Here is a 22,034-nt window from a genome sequence, read left to right on the forward strand (position 1 = left end):
CCACCAGGCTCCTCTGTCCATGGGATTCTCCAGGCAAGAATACTGGAGTGGGTTGCCGTGCCCTCCTCCAGGGGATCTTCCCAACCCAGGGACTGAACCCAGGTCTCTTTCATCTCCTGAATTCGCAGGCACGTTCTTTACCACTGCCTGGGAAGCTCACTTAAAAATAAGGCATTGACAAAATTTTGGCACTTCACCAACACAAAGATGTTTTTACCTAGAAATGCAACTCAATATTATATTCAGTTTATTTTGGAATAGTTATCTCTACCTGACAGTCAATGCTCGAATAGCACCAAATTATTTAATTAAAAAATTTTTAATTGAATTTGCATATATGAAAAAAGTAACATACTGAGAAAGTTATAAAATATAGTCTCAGGCTTATGTAAAGTCATGACTGCTTTCAACAATTACTAAACTCTTAAAAAAAATCTTCATAATCATGTTTGTTTGTCATAGATGAATGCCACAAGTATGACATTCTCAACACATGTAACTACTAAATGTAATGTTGCATATTAACTTATTTCCTTTAAAATTTCACTAAGCAATTCTGAGTACAAGGACATATTAAAATATCCCAGTCCTAAGAATTAGGTGGTCTTCTTTGATTTTTTCTTCTCTGCTTCTTCTTTTTCCTTTTCTATTTCATTTACTTGTAATTCAATTTCTTTGGCACTAAACATCTGAAAAGAAAAAATTTTAAAAAGCAAATTTCAATTATAGCAACAATTTCTAACTATAATGCCGATGGACCCAATTATATTTTATAATTTTATTTTTTATAGCTTTATATCTTATAACTTCAAGTACGTGATGAAATATTTCAGAAGTAGCTTAATTATAACAATTATGGACAAAATCAGAACTCTACAACATTTCCACTATCATTGTGCTAAAATAAAAAGCCAGGAAATGCAATATTGGGTTCCATATCTTATTTATGGATATAATTCTGAACACATTTGAATGCAAAGCTTATTCTATTCATGAAAAAATAACTGATTACTGAATTCCCACCCCATCCCAATGTGATTCTCATGAGGGTTTGTTTATTTTATCAGCTCCTGGACTAGCCAAAGAGGTAGGAAAATGATTTTCATAGTGCTTTGTTTATAACTCCCAAACTAAGTAGAGAACATAAGAGTTTTGATTTTACTTAAATCAGTTTTATTTTATTTAAAATCAAAGATGGGAGCACCTTGCTCAAGATCATACTGTTGAACAAATGCATCTGCTGGGAATTAAACCCAGATCTATGTAATTCTGAAGCACAGGCTCTACTCACTACCCAGCCTATTGGGAAGTGTCACGTGGAGGGACAGTGTAACTCTGCTGCCAGGATGCATACCATCCTACCACTCAAAAATAAAGACACGTGTATCTGTGTGTGTGCACTTATCCAGGAAATGCAATATCGGGTTCCATATCTTATATATGGATATAATTCTGAACACATCTGAATGCAAAGCTTATTCTATTCATGAAAAAATAACTGATTAGTGAACTCCCACCCCATCCACTGTGACTCTCATGAGGGTTTGTTTATTTTATCAGCTCCTGGACTAGCCAAAGAGGTAGGAAAATGATGATTTTCATAGTGCTTTGTTTATAACTCCCAAACTAAGTAGAGAACATAACAACGTACATACATATGTATGTCGTGGGGCTGGAGAGCTGACTCTGGACTCAGTGGTTCTGTGTCCCTGTGGTTTTGGCACAGCTGTCCCTGAGTCCTGGAAGCAGAGGTGAAAACCTGCCCCATACCATCTCCATACTCTGCTGGGCACCCTGGTTGTTTATGTGGAGCCCCACAGAGGCAGCCCCAGCCCTCGTGTCCCCACTTCTCTTATTCACTGAAACTTGCTCCTGCCTTGTCCTTGCATCCCTACCCACTGGTGTCAAAACAACAACAAAACTCCGAAAACCAAAACCCCTGCTCCACACAGCACTGATTTTAACACTATTCCCCCTTGAAATAGTTTCCTTAACACAAAAGAAAGGGTATACGTAAAATACTGCTGTAGGGCACATTCTTCATATAGTTTCCCATGCAAGTGCTTTTTTACGCTCTCAGCTAAAGACCTAGCTGGCACACAGTGTGAAGCTCTACCTAATGAACAGTCAGTCACATTTCAAATGCTCTTTACCAATGAGTTCTCCATCACAATGTTTGGAACAATTTATTGCAGTGCTCTGGACAATTTACTTTGTGGTCCAGCAGTTTTAACACACAATGGCTGACTAAAGGTGTACAACTAATAATGCTAGACTTGATATAAAGAAATATGGAAAGATGATCACAATTGGATATTAAAATGCAAGTCTTACAGAAGCTTAAGGCACTCAGAAGTGAAAAGTAGAGAAAACAGATAAAAACCAGTAGGCAATCAAGAAAAGGTGGTTTTTTAACATAATGAAGGATAACATTATGTTAGAAGCCTAGAGGGCCAACAAATTATATAAATGGCAGCTGAATGACACTGGAAGCTAATCTTGATTTCAGATCTAAAAAGACAGCAAGAGGGACTGTTGCTATATGGTGCCAGGAATGAATCTCCACAGGGAATACAGTACGCTGACCCTCTATGGGACGGACTCAGTAGGGATTCCTAATTATAAGAACATGTACTGACTGGGGTTCAGTTCAGTTCAGTTCAGTCGCTCAGTCGTGTCTGACTCTTTGCGACCCCATGAATCACAGCACGCCAGGCCTCCCTGTCCATCACCAACTCCCGGAGTTCACTCAGACTCACGTCCATCAGGTCGGTGATGCCATCCAGCCATCTCATCCTCTGTCGTCCCCTTCTCCTCCTGCCCCCAATCCCTCCCAGCATCAGAGTCTTTTCCAATGAGTCAACTCTTCGCATGAGGTGGCCAAAGTATTGGAGTTTCAGCTTTAGCATCATTCCTTCCAAAGAAATCCCAGGGCTGATCTCCTTCAGAATGGACTGGTTGGATCTCCTTGCAGTCCAAGGGACTCTCAAGAGTGGGGTAGCCTATACATAGATCTCAGCACCCCTAGGACTTCACAGAGGGCTAGGCAGAGATAACTGCTTGTGTAGTAAGCATGTACAGATTAGTGACAGCCCACAGAAACAAAACAGAATTCATCATAGTGTCAATGGAGGCTAAGGGAGGTTTCAGGCTTGTAATAGATTCACAGGTGTCAGCAACATACTAAATTTTTTTTGTCAAAATGCCTTATACTATAGGTCTTTTTCCTCTTTGGTTAATGACTTACCTTCAAAGGTTGGTTTCTTCTTATTATAGCAAGTTCAATGTTTTTTCCACCAGACTGGACAACCTAATGTAAAACAAGTGCAAGTTTAGAATTACTCCAGGAAAGTCTGTGTTTTAATAAGCAACTGAATGAGGGGGGAATCCCATGATTTTCTGTATATGCTTTATTAGATCACTTACTTCCAGCAAAGCTCTTATTGCTAATTTGATAGCTTCATTGTCATTTGCTATGGCATCTTCTGTGTAATTCTTTTCCAGAAATTCTCGGACAGTTTTGGCACTTCGACCTATTGCATTTGCCTTGAAAGACAGAAGATAATTATTAATACCACTGCAATATGAATGAATTTATGGTTACTAAGTAAAGTTTAGGGGTTTAGAGTTTATTCCACTATTACTTAGCATAATTACTAAGTGAAAATTGTAGTTCGAAGATTTAGGGAACATTTCAACAGCTCATTTGATTTACTATATGAATAATCTGAGACGATGGCATGACTTATTTTCAAATACACCAATGCCTTGTCCTGGCCAGTGATTTCTATTCCGTTAACGGTTCCCAAGTCCTTAGTAGTCAAAAAAGACTGAAAGAGTTGAAACTCAAAAAGATGTAAAGAGGAAAGGATATATAACTGCAATATGATGCAAAAAGAAAAATAAAAGGGCATCAGTGTGAAGAAGAAAAGTGTTTCTTTGAACAGGACTGTGCATCATTTTATCTCCTCTGACTGTAAGCAAGAAGGGCTGCTTCTGTTCCATTCCCCAGTTTTCTTTGTTCTTCAGAAATTTTCAGCAGATGAAAGGAAGTGGCAAAAGCATCTCCCTGGCTGCATGACTACAGGTAATATATAGCCTGTTCTTTCCATTCAGTGTAAATATCCAGATGAGTACTAGTGATGATAATGATAACAACAGTAATTTTTATTAACAGAACACTTAATGTGCCAGGCACTATGTTAAGCATTTTAAACAGATTATCTCATCTTAACCATCACAAAAACAATTAAAAAGATACTATTACTAACTTTAATTCATGAAGGAAGAAATGAAGGGTTGAAAAGGTTAAAAGAGCCGACAATTTGGACTGGATGACTTTGCTGTGGTGGGGGGGCTATTCTGAGTCTCTGTCCACTAGTTCAGTTCAGTCGCTCAGTCATGTCCAACTCTTTGCAACCCCATGGACTGCAGCACACTGGGCTTCCCTGTCCATCACCAACACCTGGAGCTTGCTCAAACTCATGTCCGTTGAGTTGGTGATGCTATCCAACCATCTCATCCTCTGTTGTCCCCTTCTTCTCCTTCCTTCAGTCTTTCCCAGCATCAGGGTCTTTTCCAGTGAGTCAGTTCTTAGCATCAGGTGGCGCAAGTACTAGAGCTTCAGCTCCAGCGTCAGTCCTTCCAATGAATATTCAGGACTGATTTCCTTGAGGATTGACTGGTTTGATCTCCTCGCAGTCCAAGGGACTCTCCAGAGTCTTCAACACCACAGTTCAGAAGAATCATTTCTTCAGCGCTCAGCTTTCTATTCACTAGATGCCAGTTGTATCCCCTACCTCAGTGATGACAACCAAATGTGCCTTGAGATATTGCCATATGTCCCTATGCTGGGACAGAATCACCCCTATTTGTGAACCGCTGGCTTAGGTAATCTTGCCCAAGATCATATAGTGGGTAAGCAGAAGATATGAGCTTTGAAACCAAGTAGACCAAATCATCAATCTGAGCTTTGAGCTCTATACAACTGTGCTGCCACATGCCCTTCTGCTGTGATGGCTCCAGAGAGTGAAAAGAACCAGCAGAAAAGCCCATCCTTTCACTGAAGGGTTCTGGCTGCAAATAGGCAATGTCCCAGTTCTAACTGGTATGTACTATGGTTACTGAAAAGAGATTGCAAAGGAGATTTTTAGGAAGTGAGTATGAAAACATACCTTTTGTACTACATGAACATATAGTTCTGCAGGAAATCAGTCCTGAATATTCATTCAAAAGACTGATGCTAAAGCTGAAACTCTAATACTTTGGCCACAAAATGCGAAGAACTGACTCTGATGCTGGGAAAGATTGAAAGCGGGAGGAGTAGGGGACAAAAGAGGATGAGATGGTTGGATGGCATCACCGACTCAGTGGACATGAGTTTGATTAAACTCTGGGAGTTGGTGATGGACAGGGAGGCCTGGTGTGCTGCAGTCCATGCGGTCACAAAGAGTCGGACATGACTGAGCAACTGAACTGAACTTCGCAGAACTTTTACCATACCTTTATATTTCAGAAGATTAAAATAAATAGCTATGAAATTTTAAATCGGAGTTTGTGGCCTTGAAATTTCATTAAGATCAAAGAGAAACCCTTCGGCCTGGTGTGACTTCGGAGTTTATTAGCTTGAAGTTTGTTTTGGTCAGCTAACTGGCTGCTTCCTGGAGAGGAAGTACATAAAGTAGTGGTTTATCCAGAAATCTCACTGAGCCTTTAAAAGTCACCTTGTAAATGCCTGGTGACTTTCCTGTCCACTGCTTCCAATAGCTGATGTCAAAATTCTTTACCCCCTAACCTATTTGACTGGTTTCCTAAAATCTAGCTGCTTCTTACCACACTTATAACTCCACCCTCCCTCCAACCCCATTACCCACTTGAGCTCATTTCAACAGACTCTTGATGGTTTTGCAATGTTTTTCCTGCCTGCCTGTCCAGATTAATGATGATTTTCTGTGGCAAAGAATATTAGCTGCCAACCCCAGTATTCATTCTTCCTCTGTGACAGAACTCCAGGCAATGTGCCTGCTGAAAAATGTCATGTCCTACCCTCTGTTACCAAAAGGAATATACAAGTGGAAGTAACTGGATGAACCTTCTAGGAATCTCTGCTGCCTATAATGCAGACATGTTGGCTGGAGGTCTAGTAACTACCTCGGGAGCATGAGAAAAGACTAAGATAATAAAAGAGACAAACACCAGTAACTGCCTACTTCAACCTTCTCATTATGCAGGAAAGATAAATCCTTACATGTTAAGGATCATCACGTCCCTGTGGTTAGGAGCTGAGAACAGTAATTCACAAATAGACCTCTGAGTGGATCCTGGGATGTGCTGCCCTACTCCCCTTCAGAAATGAAAGCCTTATTCCTCCAGCTGCTGGCAGTGCTAACGGCACATGGCCTTCACCTCTTAACTTTCTTTGAGAGGTGCCTTTATTAGCAAGAGCTATCTCGCTTAAGGTCTTGTACTGTCCAGAGGTGGACAAATCCAACGACTGACTGATGAAGAGCTATTAATGCCCAGATCCCCCATCCCAACTTGAAACAACTCTGAAGAGCTATCCCTGCCCCAGGGCTTCCCACAGGGTGATGAGGCCTTTACGGAGATTCCACTGCAGCCCCACTTTTCCCTCAGCCTCATCTGTTCCCTTCAACAAATGCTGGTCCCCAAAGCACTTACTAAAAATGATGGTTAAATGGCCTTTAATGATGGTTAAATGGTATTTTCCAAAGAATACCAGTGTGGAGAGAGGATCTATGATAAAAGGGTTCCAAATTAAAGTAATCTTGGGGACTACTTAAACTGTTTCTAGAATATTTACAATGCCTTTTAGAACATGCAGAACTTAAGAAAATTTATTAAATTTCTTTAGAAAAACATCTCTCCACATTAATTAGCCTTAAACAGCTTAACTTACATATATTAACATCCAAAGAAATATACTTTGAGAAACACTGTTCTGAAGTATACAACATACTAACTTTGTTCCTGTTTAAAGTATTAGCAACACAGCAAAAAACTTGGCCTTATAAGCTTATCACCATCACTCTATCCAGGCTGTTCTTGCCAAGGTCACCAATGACCTGCATGTTGCCAAATTCAATCATAGCACAGCGGTTTTCTTATTTGATTTATCAGTGGTGCTGACTTGGCTGATCAACTCTTCTTGGAATCCTGTTTTCACTCGGGATCCAGGATATTACTCTCTGGGTTCTCCTCCTTTACAGAGTAGGCTGGATCTATCCCTACCTTTCACTGGCCGACACCCCTGATCTAAATCTGATTTCACTTATTATTAAGAGTCCCCTAAATCATGGCTCAGTAGGTAAAGAATCCACCTGCAATGTAGGAGACGCAGGTAGACGCAAGTTTGATCCCTGGGTAGGAAAGATTTCCCTGGAGGAGGGCATGGCAACAACCCACTCCAGTATTCTTGCCTGGAGAATCCCATGGACAGAGGAGCCTGGTGGGCTACAGTCCATGGGGTCGCACAGAGCTGGACAGGACTGAAGTGACTGAGCATGCATGCAACTTGCTTGCCTGCTTCCGCCCTACAATCTATTCTCAATGAGAGATACTTTTGAAATATAAATCAGATCATGTTACTCTAATGTGCAAAAATCTCTACTATCTATTTCACATGTCCTCTAACCATACCTTGTAAGATTACAACCTAGCACTGCAAAGTGTTGTCATTACACAGTGATGACACAGCCGTTCTCAGCAGTCCACGGTACCATCTTACCAGGATGTGTGGTGTACTAGGTCAGAGTAAGAAACAACAAAACACAGAAACAAACAAAAAAGAAAACAGAGAAACTTGACCTTATGTTTAACAAAGTGCCAGAGGGCACACCCCTAAATAAAAATAAAACCACAAGAATTTACTCCACATTGAAAGGCTGGATATCAGAATGTATATACTATAGAGAGAATCATCTGGCTTGAGGGAAGTAGCATGAAGTAGAGGACAGAACCCTGCACTAAGAAGCAGGAGACCCTGAGTTCTAATTCCAGTCTTGCTATTAACTAGTGGTGAACACTTAAAAAGTCACTTAACTCCTGAGTATTACTTCAAACGTATAGAATAAAAAAGTTTCCAAGATTTTTTGTTATAGATGATTTTTTTAAGTTGCATAATGCTTCCTTCAACCAAAATCTTATAAGAAAGTGCAATACATAGAATCAGTGAAATGAGGATGACACGGTGTACATGTGTGCGCGCATGCTCGCGCTATTTACACCCTCCCACCTCCACCACCTGGCCTTACAACACCACAGCAAAGCAGTTTCAGACCCAGATGATAAATAAACTTGCCAACAATTAAGCAATCTCCATTATTTTCCTAACTGACTTTGAAATAAAAATGCTTCTCAGCAGTTGTTGTTCAGTCGCTAAGTTGTGTCCAACTCTGCGACCTGGACTGCAGCATGCCAGGCCTCCCTGTTCTTCACTATCTCCCAGAGTTTGCTCAAACTCATGTCCACTGAGCCGGTGATGCTATCCAACAAGTATAACCCTCAAATTCTAAAAGACATGAACAAATTCCTGACTCACCTTCCAAGCATGATAAGTACCAGAGGGATCAGTCTGGTATAATCTTGGGATACCATCATCATCAAAACCTACAATCAAGGCAGATATACCAAAAGGCCTTCGTCCATTGCTCTGAGTATATTTCTGAAAAATAAAATGTTTTCTTGACTACTCTCTGTATGAGGCCAAAGAAAGGACAACACTATTACTTAACAAATAACAATTTCTAATATAAAGTATTCCTGATAAAATTATCTTTTATTAATTTCTATTTTGTATAACTTCAAGATCCTCTTGCTGAACTTTTCTGTAGTAACCTCAATCCATGATGAAAATTTTAAAAAGTAAATACTGACAGTCTTGTAAAATGAAATCGTCTAAGTTTCTTATGTATGGTCTCAAATTTGTTTTCCTGTTGCCTTATGTAAGTTTGGTAGCATAACTAGACTGTAACCATTTTCCTATTGCAGAGAACTGTGCTTGTCAGGTCATTTCGGTTCTCAACAAAGTTGATTTCAGTGAGCTGTGCGAAGCACGGCCTTGGTTTCATTGTGAGGGACACTGTTGTTATTATCAAGTATTCTTACTTGATACTATTATTATCAAGTATATTCTGTTCAGTATGCTCTTATCTCTACATAAAAATCCAACTAAGACATTTCTTTCAGTCTCAAAACAAGAAACTTCTGTTGAAGACAAAGCATGTTTTTTCCTGACAATGGGGCACTGGAAACCAGTTTTATCTTTTTACTTTGGTGCTAGGAACTTTCTAAATTTGTGTCCTAGGGAGTGATTCTGAGACTGGCATCCACAGAAGTTGTACAGAGAGGCAGCCATGGTAGAAAACTCAGGACCACATTTGTAGGCAACTGTATGAAGTCTGGCCTGTATTTAGACTAGCTTTCTTCTTGGACTTGTCTACATAATTTTTTAAAAAATTTTAATGTTATTATATATATATTTACAAGCCACTTTAAATTTGGGGTTTTTTTGTTTGATTTTTCTTCAGCCATGCCATACAACTTGTGGGATCTTAGCTCAAAATACCTGCACCCCCAAGCAGTGGAAGCCTGAGTTGTAATCACTGGATTGCCAGGGAATTTCCAAAGCCACTTTAGATTTAGTTGCAACATAAACTCTGAAAGAATAGGGTTTGTCTTTTTTCTCTGTTATTCCCTAAAGTTCCTAGTTCACACGTAGGTATGAAGTAGATGTTTTGTAAACATACCTTAAAGGAAAGAAACTTTTACTTTGTTTGCTTAAGCAACCACTTTGTTTTGTTTTGGCCGTGCTGAGAGGCATGTGAGATCTTAGTTCCCCCACCAGGGATCGAAGCTGCATCCCCAGTGTGAAGAAGAAACACGTGCACAAGGGTAAAATCATTTAAAACAACAAAAGTTGTACATGAGGATAACTTCTGTTCCAGAGCCTCAGGCTTCTCGGTAGCAACGCCACTGTTACAGATTCACAATGCGTGTCTCTATAAATGTTCCATGCATAATAGTTTTTATATTTCCAAAACAAAACCTAAAAACCTTAACTGGGAACCTTGTGTACACAATCTTCTCTACCTTGGCTTTTGGTGAGTACCTTTTAACTTGGGAAAATCAAAGCAATGAAGAAAGAAAAACAGAACAATATAAAAATGTTGAACTTTGTTGAAACGAATTAAATTCTAAAAAAAAAAAAATAGGGCCATTTCTTGTAAGTATGAAATTTTAAAATGTAGTATCTAGAATATATAGAACCTATAAAAAAATCTCTATGTAAAAACAAATAGTAAAATTCATCCCAGGAAATATTCTAAATTCTTTAAGTGTACTATATATATTGCAACTCAACAAACATTGTAATGTTAATTTTATAAATAAGGAAATTGAGGCAAAACAGGCTAAATAATTTGCCCAGGGCATTAACTAGGAAGTAGCAAAGCCAGGACTTAAACCCCACATTTCTCGCTCCTGGGAGCAAATTCTTAACTGCCAGAGTGCCTGTCAAAAGAAAAGACAGTTTACACTAGGAGAAATGAAAATAGCAAACAAACATGTGGGGAAAAAATTGACCTCACTACTAATTATAAAATACAAATTAAAACAACTATTACAATGCTATGCTATACTTATTTGCAAAATAAAAGAAAAATGAAAAACCCAATGCTGATGATTCTTTAGGGAAATATTTAGGTACTGCTAGTTGTACGATAAAAATTTGTTCAATCTTTTTAGAAAGCAATTTAGCTACATATAACAAGAGTCTTAAAACTAATTACAACCTTTAATCTAGGAATCCCAGACTGAAAATTAATTTAACAATATAACTCAAAAAAGAAAAAACTGTGACCAAGATAGAATAATGTTATTAAAGTAGCAGATTGAAAGAGAAAGGCAGAAAGAGGGAGTGAGGGAGGGAAGGAGAAAAGGAAAGAAGAACCTGGAGCAACCTAAATCATCAGGAGACGGCAATTAGAAACAGTACTATATAGTTAGGATGGTGAGTGTAAGAACTATGCTGCTGTGGATAAATAGCAAAGAAAATGATAATAAATGAAGCAATATTTGTATGCATCATGATTATACTAAAGGTCAAATCATGTATCTACACATGGATTCAGAAGACATAATTTCTAAACCTGATCAGTTGTGTTTAGCTTTGTAGATGAAAGAATCAGGTATTTCTGTGGAAAACTTTAAAAATGGTGTCTTACTGCTACATCTCTGAACTACAGAAATCTCCTTAAAAGGTCACTCTTTTTTTTTTTTAATATTTAATTCTCAGAATTGATACTGATTGAGATTTCTAGTGATCAATCCACTCCACTGGAATAAGAATCTGAATATGAAATGAGAAATAATAAGGAATTTAGTACATTTTAACAGACTGAATGGTTGGAGTGACTAGTATTCCCATGATAGGACCCATCATGGTGGAAAAAAGAACACTTGAAATCTGTTGGAATACTGGCTTACCTGCTTTAAGGTTGCTATGAAGCGAGTTATATATTCTACAGTGACTGGGTCCTCAACTGTAAGCTTATGACTCTGGCATTCCACACGAGCTTTGTTTATTACTACTCTTGCATCAGCAGTCAGGCCTATAAAAACAGTCAAAGAATAATGAAGTCTTCCTCATTAAAAGTGTTTTGGCCACCATGCTATTTTTCCTGTAACATTCTTTGTTTTTTCCAATATATGTCCATAATAAAGAATTTATGAAGTAGAGTATCACTCATCCTAAGTTGCTTTGTTTCCTTCATTTGATCCATTGTTACTTACTTTTTAAAGAAAATTGTTTTAAATAATATTTAAACAGGAAGGTTAAGTAACCTATTTCCCAAAGATCAGGATGGTTTAATTTACAGTAGCTGGTTTGATTATTAGGTTTTATTAAATTAAAAAAAAAACTCTGTAGTCAAATTTTAAAAGCTTTTTTGAGACAGTATCAGTGGCAGATTTGTTCAAAAGCTGACCATCTATCCTGATTCCAGAACCAAGCTACTTATTACCTAAACATAAACTAAGTTGGATTTCTTCTTATGAAAACAACGAAACTTCATTATCAAACATGAACTCAATCTGCTTTCAACATGACCGTGACATGCCGCTTGTCAGCTTTTTGTCTAAGATTAGGGGTTTGAAAATGAAGAACATTAAAACAGAAAAAGAAGGGCATTTGCTGGCAGTCGAATGGCGAGGACTCTGGCATGTCCATTGCTGAGGGCCTGGGTTCGACTCCTGGTCAGGAACTAGGATACCACAAGGTTAGAGCCAAAAACCAAGAAAGAAGGAAAGAAAAAACTTCATCTTGCCTTTATCGCATCAAAACATCATGTGATGAATTCTTAACACTTCTAAGAGGAGATAGAAGATGTTTCTATCAAAATGACCAAAAACTTAAATGGATTCAAATGATTACAAACATTTCTATTGAAGACTTTATGGCATTTGACCTTTTCATCACCATTTACTTTCTTTCTCCACTCTCTTAATATCATATTGCTCAAAAAACTCATTCACAAAATCTCTGAAACAGCCGTTTCTCACATAACCAATCAGTCTTTGGCAGTCACAAACTCTTGTTTCCCTTCCACACCATTTCAAAATGTGTTTCTATAAACCTGGAAGAATGGTTAGTTCCTGAAGATAGTTAACAGTAACCAACAAAGCAGCAGCTGTCAGAACATGCCACTGCTGAGAACCACTCTAACACTCAGGAGTAGGGTATGAATTATAATCAGACACTCAGTTAAAGAGAAAAATTGATTCTTTTCTCTTTGCAAAGGTTATCTGAGAGAAAGAAATGGTGATAGATTGACTTAGCTTACCCTATAGGCTAAAAGCTTCACTCCATTTAAAAATATGATAGGAGATGTTGAAGTACAGTATTTCTTTACATTGTAAATATTGATATGATCCAAAACTATAGAAAAATAAAAGTATCATATGTAGAAAACTCATTGTCAGAAATCTTGGTTTATAGAGTTGTGACTTTCCCCAAAAATATAAGACATACTATTTATGTTTAATGAGAAATGGAGTGTAGTATATTTATGAAGTATGTATATTATGTAACAGCTACCGTGGGGCCAGCTGTGTTACATCAACATACTCTGCATCATTACTGTAGGCCCACAAGTACCTGCAAAAGCCATGCAGACATGGTCATCAAGGGCACAAATCTTCCTCACAGTTCTTTCATCTTGAAGCTTGGCAACGGATTTTTTTTCGACCCCGAGCACAACTATATTGGTACCTCGAATTCCAACCTGTTGAGTCATTATAAAAAAGAATGAGCTGGCCATTTTAACGCCTATAATCAAATTATTCTAACAAATGACTTACAGGAAAAGGCTTTTCTTTAAACCTTCAGTATAAAAGAGAAAAACAGACGTCTAAGAAAAATAAAACACACAAGTATAGGCTTACAGAAAGTCTATTTCCTAAACTCAAAGCAAATAGCTATAAACTAGAAGAACACACCACCAGTGCTGAAACTACACGACTGTCCTAATCTCAGACACCTAAGGGAGTACTATCTAAAAACAGGACAATGTTCACCCAAATGAAAGAAGATGCTGGGAACACATGACCATTTCTTGTAAAATGGGCAGTACCAGTACTGGTGGTAGTAGAAGCAGTCTAGAAGGTCAAGTAGATAAAATCCTGAAAGCCCTTTCATACATCTCACAGGAGGGATAAGGATTAGGGCCCAGAGCAGACAATTTGGCAGCTTTTTATAAAACAGGCAATTAACATACAATCTAGTAATTGTACACCTGGGAGATTTTATCAGAGAAATAAAAGCATGTTGACACAAAAGCCTGCTATGAATGTACCTTTATTCATAAAAACTCCAAACTGGAAACAAATGTTCTCCAATACATGAAGAGTTAATTAAACACTATGGTACATGCATACCATGGAACACTACTTGAAATAAAACAGATACATGCAACAACGTGGATGAAACTCAAGGGAAGAAAGCAAATCCCCAAAGTTTCATACTGTATGATGTCATTTCAATAACGTTTTGAAGTTACAAAATTTTACACATGAAGGACAGATGAATGCTGCCAGGGATTAGGGCCATCGATAGGTCAGTTTGGCAGGGAAGGTAAATAAAGAGTTGGGTGTGGTTAAATAAGAGCAACATATGGAATTGTGGAGCTGGAAATGGTTAGTATCTTGACTGTGGATACAGACAGGAATGTACACAGGCAAATGAGTCCAAGGCAAATTGGAGAATTTGGAATAAAATATCAACATCGATATCCTGGTTGTGACACTGTACCAGTTTACAAAATGTTAGTATTGGCAGAAAATGCAGAAAGTATACTAGGAACCCCTATGTTTTATTTCTTCCAACTGCATGTGAATCTACAATGATCTCAGTAGAAATTACATTTAAAATTACTCCACTGGAGACAGGAAAAAGTCAGGAAAGATTAAACAGACTGGAAAAATGTTGATAATTACTGGTGCTGCGTAATGGGTATACAGAAGTTAATTATACTGTTCCCTCTATGTCTTTGTAAATGTAAAATATTCCATAATAAAAAGTTTAAAATAAATCAAATAAAGCCAAAAACAAATAAACTTCAGCTTTCTCTCCAGGGTTTTTCTCACCAACATCTGAAGTGAGTGAAGTCGCTCAGTTGTGTCCGACTCTTTGCAATTCCATGAACTGGGGCCTACCAGGCTCCTCCATCCATGGGATTTTCAGGCAAGAATACTGGAGTGGGTTGCCATTTCCTTCTCCAGGAGATCTTTCCAACCCAGGGATCGAACCCAGGTCTCCTGCGTTGTAGGTAGACACTTTACCGTCTCAGCCACCAGGGAAGTCCGTTGTGGCTTCCCTTATGGGCTTCCCTAGTGGCTTAGCTGGTAAAGAATCCGCCTGCAATGAGGGAGACCTGGGTTTGACCCCTGGTTTGGGAAGATCCCCTGGAGAAGGAAAAGGCTACCCACTCCAGTATTCTGGCCTGGAGAATTCCATGGATTGTATAGTTCATGGGATTGCAAAGTCAGACAAAACTGAGCAACTTTCACCAACATTTGAACACATGGCTAAATCTCTCTTATTTTAAACAAAATATTAAAGACCACTTTATTTCAATTCTGCCTCTCTCTCTTAACCCTTTCAAGGCCAAATACTGTCATCAACTCTTAGTTTGTACAGCAACCTGCTTTCCACCCCACTCCTCCCAGTGTTTAGCCAAGGTGGACTACCCATAGGTCATTAAGGTCCCTTATGGCTTTAGTCTATCCTCTACACAGTCTGTAGTCTATATTTTGTTTTCTTGAGTGAAGAAGGGTACTTAAGAAAACTCATTTGCTTGACCTTCAACATAGGTTTTAAGCTGAGGAGAGAAAGGATACACTTTAAAATTAGTATTTCCGAGCCTAGATCAGTCTCTTGATTTCCAAACATGTATATTCAGCTGTAGGTCAGAAATCTGGACAATTTAGCTAAGTTCAGTCTCTCACAAGGCTGCAACCAAGCTGTCACCCAAGGCTGCACTCATCTCCTGGCTCATGGGGGAGAATCTTTACAAGCTTACTCACAAGGTTGTTAACAAGATTCAGTTCCTTGTGGATTGCTGGACTAAGGACCTCAGTTCCACACTGGGTTTTGCTCCATACCGGGTTTTTAACAAAAACGTTTCCCTCAGTTCCTTGCTATACAGAACCCTCCATACGACAAATCACAACATGCCAACTGGGCTTCACCAGGGTAAGCAAGCAAGAGGCTGAAGTAAGTCACCATCTGAAACCCAACGTGTGAAGTGACGTTCCATCACCTTTCCCATCCCATTCCTTAGAAGCCACCCACTAGGTTCAGCTCACATACAGGGAGAAGGTTACTTGAATGAATGAACACCAGAAGCTGGGGATCATTAAAGGCCATTTTGGAGGCTGCTTACTACAGATCCTACAATCATGTCAATTACTGCTTCAGATTGCCTTACAAAAAAAAAAAAAAAGCAGTGCCATATACCAAGAGACTAAATCCAGAAACAGAGGCACCTTCTCTGACTCCTCCCTCTTCAATACGTTTTCTCCTTCCTCAACCCCCAAAACCATCCAAATAATCATCCAACGTATCAACAATACCATGGAATTTTCTCCAGAATCTGCTGTGTGTCCCTTTTTGCCCCAACCCTAGTAACACCTCCTATCGTCTTTCATCTGGGCTACTCCCATAGACTCCTATGAGGTTTCCCCACTTCCTTGATTTCATCTAATCCACTGACCATGATGCAGTCTGAGAAATCTTTGAAAAATAAAAATATGAAGAAAAAAAGAAAAGAAAATCGGAATGTTGCACTCCCCTACTTAAAACTTGTATTAGTAGGGAACATTTCTCACTAGGCAAACCAAGATAACACAGAAGTAAACTTGGGACAAAAGGATCTAGGGACTGTAATATTTACTTCTGTATTATCAGCTTTCTGCTCTCTTAATGCAGACATGCTTTATCTGTTCAGGAAAAAAAAAAAAAAATGGGAACCCTGGACTCATATCCCAATAGTTCTCCCAGAGGAAAAAAGCTACCAGTATCTCTAGCTAGAAAAGTACTGCTCTATGGACTTATACTGGCTAGATTTCTGTCCCTTGCTTATTGCAGGAGGACAGAAACTACGAATGACATTTCTTGGGTCATGTGAGTACCTCTTTGGTGGGACAAATGGAGTCTGTTATTAGAAAGGCAGAACAATAATAGCCACATCAAAACCCTTCAAGCCTTCTTATTCCCTTAAAAGCATTTCACAGTCTGGCTCCTGTTTCTGGCTTCACCTCTTCCCATTTTTCCATTGCTTCAGCAATCCTGAATGTCTTTCAGTTTGTGAACCACAGTTGTATTCTCCTACTTGGTCTTGTCACGTTAGTTCTTTTTGTCTATAATACTCTCTTTCCCCTTCCACTTTTTCATCTGGCTAACTTCATCTTTCAGGTGTCTACATAAATATTACATACTTCCTCATGGGGACCATGGACCTAGGACCTAATACCTAGAGTTCCCACAATGCCTCATAGTCTCCCATTATAATACTTAGACAGGCCTTGTTAGGACTATAGACTCACCGTTATCCAACATCCCTGCTAGACAGCAAGCTCTCTGAGGCCAAAGACTGAGTCTCTTTTGTCCACTGTGAAACCAGTGGCCCTCGAACCACATCTGGCAGGTTTAAGTGTTAAACAAAAATGTCTTTAAATAGTAAATGGAAGTGCTGGAAGAACTACAGACAAAATTGAAGGATAAAGAGAAAACAAAGAGATAGTAAAGAAGAATAACTACCATTTACTAAGTACTTGCTGTGAATCAGACACTGCAAGATGGTGAACACATATTATTGCCTCAATTCAATTCTCAAATCAACTCTATGAAGCAGGCACTATTTTGATGCCTATTTTACTATTTAAAAAACTGAAGCTTAGAGAAGTTAATTGCTTTATATGATACATATCTAGCTTCCACATTTAAGATGTTGACATAATTAATATACCAACATTTATGGAATAAATCACATGGTGCAACACAAAGTGCAAAGGCTTTGGAAGCAGAGAAACTAAAGTGAGGGTATGGACTCTGACTTTCTGGCTGGGTACCCTTACCAAGTTATGGAAGCTTCTGAATCACAGCTCCCACATACATTAAAAAGGGGATTAAACACTGTTTTTAATGGTGGCTCAGTGGTAAAGAATCCACCTGCCAACACAGAAGATGCAGGAGATGCAGGTTCCATCCCTGGGTTGGGAAGACCCCCTAGAGTAGGAAATGGCAACCCATTCCAGTATTCTTGCTTGAAAAATTCCATGGACAGAGGAGGCTGGCGGGTTACAGTCGATGGGGTAGCAAAGAGTTGGACATGACTGATCAATTGAGCATGCGGTATAAGACAATGTACACGACATATGTGGGGGAAAATGAGTATTACTTAAAATGGTAGTTTACTTCTTTCTCAGCTCCTCCACTGTATATCCTGCAGTAGAAACACAAAAGGCATTACACCATTTAAATTCTCGAAAGTGAAAGTTGCTCAGTTGTGTCCGACTCTTTGCGACTCCACGGACTATACAATCCATGGAATTCTCCAGGCCAGAATACTGTTGTGGGTAGCCTTTTCTTTCTCCAGGGGGTCTTCCCAACCCAGGGATCGAATCCAGGTCTCCCACATTGCAGGCGGATTCTTTACCAGCTGAGCCACAAGGGAAGCCCAAGCATACTGGAGTGGGTAGTCTATCTTTTCTCCAGCAGATCTTCCCAACCCAGGAATCAAACCAGAGTCTCCTGCATTGCAGGTGGATTCTTTACCAAGGTCTTACTGTCCAGTTGAAGTGAGAAGACTATTAAGAATATCTGACATTAAAGAGAATATGAGGCCAAATGTTCTGTGCTTAGGCGCTCAGTTGTGTCTGACTCTTTACGACCCCATGGACTATAGCCCACTAGGTTCATCTGTTCATGGGGATTCTCCAGGCAAGAAAACTGGAGTGGGTTGCCATGCCCTCCTCCAGGGAATCTTCCCATCCCAGGGGTTGAAACCAGGTCTCCCACACTGCAGGAAAATTCTTCACCAACTGAGCCACCAGGGAAGCCCATGAGACCAAATAATAAATACTATACACTGTTCTGTAGTACAGATGATAAATTCAGAGAACCAAGAGATCCATGATGACTGGAGTGGATCAGAGATGGCTCCACAAAGGAGAGAAATATGCAGAGATTCTTAGAGAATAAGATGGAGAGTGACAGAGGTGTTTTCTGCTCTCCCCACCTACAAGGGCAGAAGCATATATTGGTAAAACCACAAAGCTGCACCCTTAATTAAAGTGGATCATGGAAGACTTTGATGGCCAGACTGTGGATCTGGGGTTTGATAAAGTAGGAAATATGGAGCCAATAACAGTTTGGGGTCAGAGAAAGGACAGAATGAAGAACGATAATAAATCCTATCATTTCCATGGGAATACTGTGAGGAGTTCATTTTTTTTCTTTCCTAAAAAGAAAGGTATTACCTCTCTAAAATGTTATTCAAACATATTTTTCATTTATATAAAAAGGGAACTAAGGAAAAAGAAAACAGGCCTCTTGCCTCACTTCATTCTGTAAGATAATCATCAAGAAGAAAGCAGAACCCAGGGTCTCTAGTTGCAGCCCATATAACTTTTGTATTACTAAATAATATCACATCTTCATATTGGTCAAAACTGGCCAACCTTGGCTTATTTAAAACTCATCATATCAACTGTCATTTACAGACAGAATCTTCTGTGACATATCTTAATAAAAAGTGCCATTATAAACTTTACCCCCACATGACACGTCATAGCACCCTAAAGGAAACACAACGAATAACTCCATACAAAGATGCAAATTATAATCCAGAATCCTGAGACAAAACTGTCTCCTCCTTGCAATGTATCTTTAAAAATGCCCACTATAGGTATTTTTATATCCTTACCCTTTTACAGCTCATTACAAAGGAACTATCAATCAGTTCTATAGCATTCTTAAAACATTTTAAATAGCCAATGCGGTTTCTTATTACACCTCAGTCTTCTCCCATTACTCCCTTTATTTTAGGCTCTAAAACTGGGGCATTATTTTCTAACCATATGCTTCACGCCATGCTGGGGATTATATAACTTCTTGTTTTTATCAAAATGGTACCCCTTTGGTTTAAGCTACATCAGACTTTTCTTAAATTTACAATTCTAAAAGAATTACTTACAAAACAGAAGTAAAACTAGAGGGCCCAATTAAATAGAAAAATACTTTAAAAATGATGATAAGATTCCTTCTAGTGTTATTTTTTTTACCACTTCACATTTGATAGATTTATAATAAAAGTGAATTATTTCCTTCCATAACTAGGTTGGTATGGAAAGCGAGAGAAAATATAGACATTGCTAGACTTAGAAATGCACTGTGTATTCTCATAGCTGGTGTCTCCTTTTCCAAGATACACAACAAACATGCTCATGAAATTCGAAAGATTTTAAAACATCAAATCCTCCTGAACCCAATGGCTAGGATTTGGAAGATTTGGGGTAACAGATTTTTGGTCACCAGGCCATTTTTGTCCTTTTTAGTTTTTATAAATCACTAAGATTATTAAACGTAATTAAACCTTGGCAGGAGTACTACTGCTACCCTGTGTATTTGAAAGTTTTTCAGAAATGTGGATATATCAATTTAAAGGAGGGTATACTCCAAAATCACTGCAGATGGTGACTGCAGCCATGAAATTAAAAGACACTTACTCCTTGGAAGGAAAGTTATGACCAACCTAGATAGCATATTCAAAAGCAGAGACATCACTTTGCCAACAAAGGTCCGTCTAGTCAAGGCTATGGTTTTTCCTGTGATCATGTATGGATGTGAGAGTTGGACTGTGAAGAAGGCTGAGCGCCGAAGAATTGATGCTTTTGAACTGTGGTGTTGGAGAAGACTCTTGAGAGTCCCTTGAACTGCAGGGAGATTCAACCAGTCCATTCTGAAGGAGATCAGCCCTGGGATTTCTTTGGAAGGAATGATGCTAAAGCTGAAACTCCAGTACTTTGGCCACCTCATGCGAAGAGTTGACTCATTGGAAAAGACTCTGATGCTGGGAGGGATTGGGGGCAGGAGGAGAAGGGGACGACAGAGGATGAGATGGCTGGATGGCATCACTGACTCGATCGACATGAGTCTGAGTGAACTCCGGGAGTTGGTGATGGACAGGGAGGCCTGGTGTGCTGCGATTCATGGGGTCGCAAAGAGTCGGACATGACTGAGCAACTGATCTGATCTGATCTGATATTCTCCTTTGTAACAACCAAACCAAAAGTGGGAAACGGCCAAAGAGTGGAGATTCTTGGGGGCTTAAAAATCTCTAGATGGCCGCTAAATACTCAGGAGTAAATTTTTGAACAAACATTTTTAACAGGTGAAAATGTTTGAGTAGGTTAGCCATTTCAACGGTTTTTCTCCACAAGATTTAATTTCACATCGATTTAGGCCACATTTCATTGACAGACATATTCAATTTTTGATTTTTACTGTAATTGTTACTTTTCCACGTGTCTGCCAAATCCTGAGGAAGTGGGTAGTGTGCGTTCAGGTAGGATGCTACAGGCTGAAAGAAGTCTTTTCTTTCCTAACTGTCAGACACTGCATTAATCTCTCTTCCACAAGACAGACAGGCACCGAAGGAGAAATATGGTATGACATCCCTTATATGTGGAATCTAAAAAGAAATGATACAAATGAACTTACAGAACAGAAAGATACAGACTTAAAGAACGAATTAATGTTTGGCGGGGAAAGGAAAGGATAGTTAGGGAGTTTGGGAAGGTCACTGTACACACTGCTATTTGCAAAACGGATAACCAACAAGGACCTGTTATACACCACATGGAACTCAATGTTATGTGTCAGCCTCCATGGATGGTGGGGGCGGGGGCGGTTTAGGTGAGAGAGGATGCATGTATACGCATGACTGAGTCCCTCTGCTGTCCACCTGAAGATACCACAACATTGTTAATCCGCTATACCTCAATACAAAATAAAAAGCTGGAAGTTTGGGGGGAAAAAAAGTCTCTTCTACAGTCAAGGCTACAAAACACTCCCCCCCACCCCCACCCCAGCCCCGCTTCGCCCCAGGTACATGTCTACGGCGACTGTTAATGGCAGTTGCAACAACGGAAACCTAAGAAATCTACCAACTTTTAACTCCGCTGTTTCCAACCCTAGTTTCAGAAACAACACCTCCCTTGATACAGAAAGGAGGCAATTTTCACACGTAGGGGACTCTTTTCCGGTCCCCCCATATCCAGCGATGGGCTGGGATGGTGGAGTAATCAAGGCCTGACACAAGGCAGGGGCCGATGGCTAAGAAAAGTTGCTCTCTCACCGCGGTGGAGCCTTTCTTTACTGCTTCCTGGGCATATTCCACTTGAAATAGGTGTCCATCCGGGGAGAAGACAGTGATCGCCCGGTCATACCGAGACGCCAT

General features: G+C 39.4%; 1 protein-coding gene across 3 annotated transcripts; it reads right to left on the reverse strand.

Moving 5' to 3' along the window:
* Positions 1-412: 412 nt before the first annotated feature.
* Positions 413-22,034, reverse strand: PSMA8 (proteasome 20S subunit alpha 8). Of its 3 annotated transcripts, none has more exons than XM_070361854.1 (7): positions 21,933-22,034; positions 13,286-13,298; positions 11,503-11,627; positions 8,558-8,680; positions 3,427-3,546; positions 3,248-3,310; positions 413-689 (listed from the first exon to the last, which is right to left on the reverse strand). In XM_070361854.1, exons 1-7 carry the CDS (start codon positions 22,032-22,034, stop codon positions 597-599), a joined length of 639 nt encoding a protein of 212 aa, XP_070217955.1. In that variant the 3' UTR covers positions 413-596. The 3 variants fall into 3 exon arrangements, with proteins under 3 accessions (XP_070217955.1, XP_005905887.1, XP_070217954.1); XM_005905825.2 differs by having other exon boundaries at positions 13,172-13,298; XM_070361853.1 differs by having other exon boundaries at positions 11,503-11,660; positions 13,172-13,298.

The sequence above is a fragment of the Bos mutus genome, chromosome 24 (assembly GCF_027580195.1).
Source record: "Bos mutus isolate GX-2022 chromosome 24, NWIPB_WYAK_1.1, whole genome shotgun sequence".
Taxonomy (NCBI): domain Eukaryota; kingdom Metazoa; phylum Chordata; class Mammalia; order Artiodactyla; family Bovidae; genus Bos; species Bos mutus.

Excerpts from the sequence above, each read along its gene's own strand:
- PSMA8 (XM_070361853.1), bottom strand. The coding sequence starts at position 22,034 with ATGGCGTCTCGGTATGACCGGGCGATCACTGTCTTCTCCCCGGATGGA. Across the intron at positions 3,547-8,557 it reads GTACTTATCATGCTTGGAAG|GCAAATGCAATAGGTCGAAG; the intron begins GTGAGTCAGGAA and ends CTGTCTTTCAAG. Across the intron at positions 3,311-3,426 it reads CAATAAGAGCTTTGCTGGAA|GTTGTCCAGTCTGGTGGAAA; the intron begins GTAAGTGATCTA and ends GTTTTACATTAG.